This window comes from Sardina pilchardus, chromosome 1 (genome assembly GCF_963854185.1).
Source record: "Sardina pilchardus chromosome 1, fSarPil1.1, whole genome shotgun sequence".
In the NCBI taxonomy this organism is placed as follows: Eukaryota; Metazoa; Chordata; class Actinopteri; order Clupeiformes; family Clupeidae; genus Sardina; species Sardina pilchardus.
Window position 1 is genome coordinate 29,803,717 of NC_084994.1, and position 2,500 is coordinate 29,806,216.

Consider the following 2,500-nt stretch of genomic DNA (forward strand, 5'->3'; position numbering starts at 1 on the left):
TCTGTTACAATGATCATTCTAGAATGATTTTTTTAGTATTACAGTAGAGCAACACTAAAGCACTTTCCGCTGTCGCATGCACGCTATTTGTTTATCCAGCAAATAACGTCGCCCACTGACAAGATAGAGTATGTAGCATGATTTTATGAAAGTGTAATGTATTGTGACATTGAAGCAAGTCAAATTTGTAGTTTCTTATGTCTCATTTCATCAAACTACTGATAGGCTACCCGATCTGGTAAAGTTACATAGTGCGGTTATAGTCGATAGAGGGCTGCGAAGTGAAAGTGTCGTTCACCCTGTTAGGAGTTGATGAACCACTGAAATGATTTTGGAAACATGATTTTAAGGTACATGTACGAAAAACTCTTTAGTGTTTAATAGACCTCTGAAGTTCGCCAACAAAAAGGATCCAAAGCTGCCATCTTTGCCCATACAAGGAGATCCGGCAGTTAATTGAAGCTAACTGCCTATGGCAAGTTGCATTGTAAGTTAGCTCAGGGGTAGCAAAGATCAAAGTGTGCCGTCTTCACCTACTGTACCGAAGATCACAGTATCCACTAGACGGCAGTGGACAAAACTGTGTAGCGAAAAACGTCTGTATTTCCAATGTCATCATCCCCGCGAGAATTTAACAGGTGCAATAATTGAAAATCCCCATGTTATTTTCCCATAGAAAAAATCTCAAGATACCGGATCTCCTTGTTTGGGCAAAGACGGTAGCTTTTTTGTAGGTGAACTTCAGAGGTCTATAACACACGTTACACACATACATAATTTCTCTCTCTCTTCCTTTCTCTCGTCCTCCCTCCCGCCTCAGTTCTGGACGTTATGTGGGAACGCACTGACCCCCAAGCGGGGGATCTTCGGCAAGACGGGCGACCTGCAGACCATCCTGTGCGTGGCCACCGCCAAGGACGAGGTCACCTACTCCGGCGCGCTCAACGGAGACATCTACGTGTGGAAGGGCCTCAACCTGGCCCGCACCATTCAGGCTGCGCACAGCGTGAGTGAGGAGCTCACACACACACACACACACACACACACCATAGTCACCACACACACACACACACACACACACACACACATACACCACACACACACACACACACACACACACACACACACACACACACACACACACACACACACACACACACACACACACACACACCATAGTCACCACACACACACACACACACACATACCACAGTCACCACACACACACACACACACCACACACACCACACGCACACACTCAGTTACTGTTACAGAGGAACGAATGCCTGCAAAAATACACATCCAAGTGTGGTGTAAAACCATACACAAACACAACCATGCGCTCGCATGCATGTCCACACACACACACACACACACACACACACACACACACACACACACACACACACACACACACACACACACTCGTACAGGAAGCTGGTGACAAGGTGAACTGGGAGTAACACCAAACCCACATTTGCACACACACACACACACACACACACACACACACACAGAGAGAGACTCACAAAGAAAGCTGGTGACAAGGTGAGCTGGGTGAAACACCAAACCCACATTTGCACACACACACACACACACACACACAGACACACAGTCACACACACACACACACACACACACACAGAGAGAGACTCACACAGAAAGCTGGTGACAAGGTGAGCTGGGTGAAACACCAAGCCCACATTTCCTCACGCACCTCTACTCTTTACCCCCCCCCCCCCCCCCCCCCATACTACATCGTCAGTGTCAGTGCACAGCACGCCATGTTATTGCCGTGGCGCCTCGTTGCCTCGCTTGCTGTCGTTTGTCACTTCCTCCCTGTGATCTGTGCCCACACGCGGGGGACGCGCGCGTCAGTCTCGCTAAGTACCCGCCGCTAGATTAGCCCGACTTCTGGAAGATTCTCCCCCCGCTCTAATGTCTTAGAGCTTCAAACGCTCCGAATTTGTTGATGTTTTTTTTGGGGGGGGTTTTGGCACCCATGAGCTTGTCTCCAGTCGAATCTGAGATCTGTCTGGGGGTGCGGTGGGAAGGGGTGTGAATATGAAGGTGGTTTAGGGGTGGGGGGGGCATGGGGGGGGGGGTCCTTTGATCTTCAGTTCGGGGTGCAGTTGTCAGATTTCAGGTGCTCTCTCTGATCTTGGCGACGCACAAACCTCACAGTCTCTGGGTTGCGTATGAAGGGTTGTTTTCTCTCTTTTTTTTGGCGTCGTCGGCTCCTCTTTCATCTTCCTCAGGTCTCTTTGTGTTACTGCCTCTCCTGTCTCTCTCTCTCTCTCTCTCTCTCTCTCTCCCCCTCTCTCTCTCTCTCCATCTCTCTCTCGCTATGACTCAAAATGGCTGACAGTGATTATATTCCTCCTATTATTATAACATGAATAGAATTTACAATCCCTTCTCTCCTACTTCATATCTCTCTCCCTCCCTCTTTTGCTCTCTTCCTGCCTCTATTTTTTTCTTTTTTTCTTTCTTTCTTTCT

At 48.3% G+C, this 2,500-nt stretch overlaps 1 protein-coding gene across 1 annotated transcript in view; it reads left to right on the forward strand.

The window, feature by feature from the left end:
• Positions 1 to 2,500, forward strand: part of LOC134087461 (echinoderm microtubule-associated protein-like 6) — a 69,005-nt gene that overhangs the window by 20,740 nt on the left and 45,765 nt on the right. Inside the window, exon 5 of the mRNA XM_062540972.1 lies at positions 821 to 1,006. Coding sequence (XP_062396956.1) covers positions 821 to 1,006 — 186 coding nt within the window. The remainder of the gene's footprint in view (positions 1 to 820; positions 1,007 to 2,500) is intronic.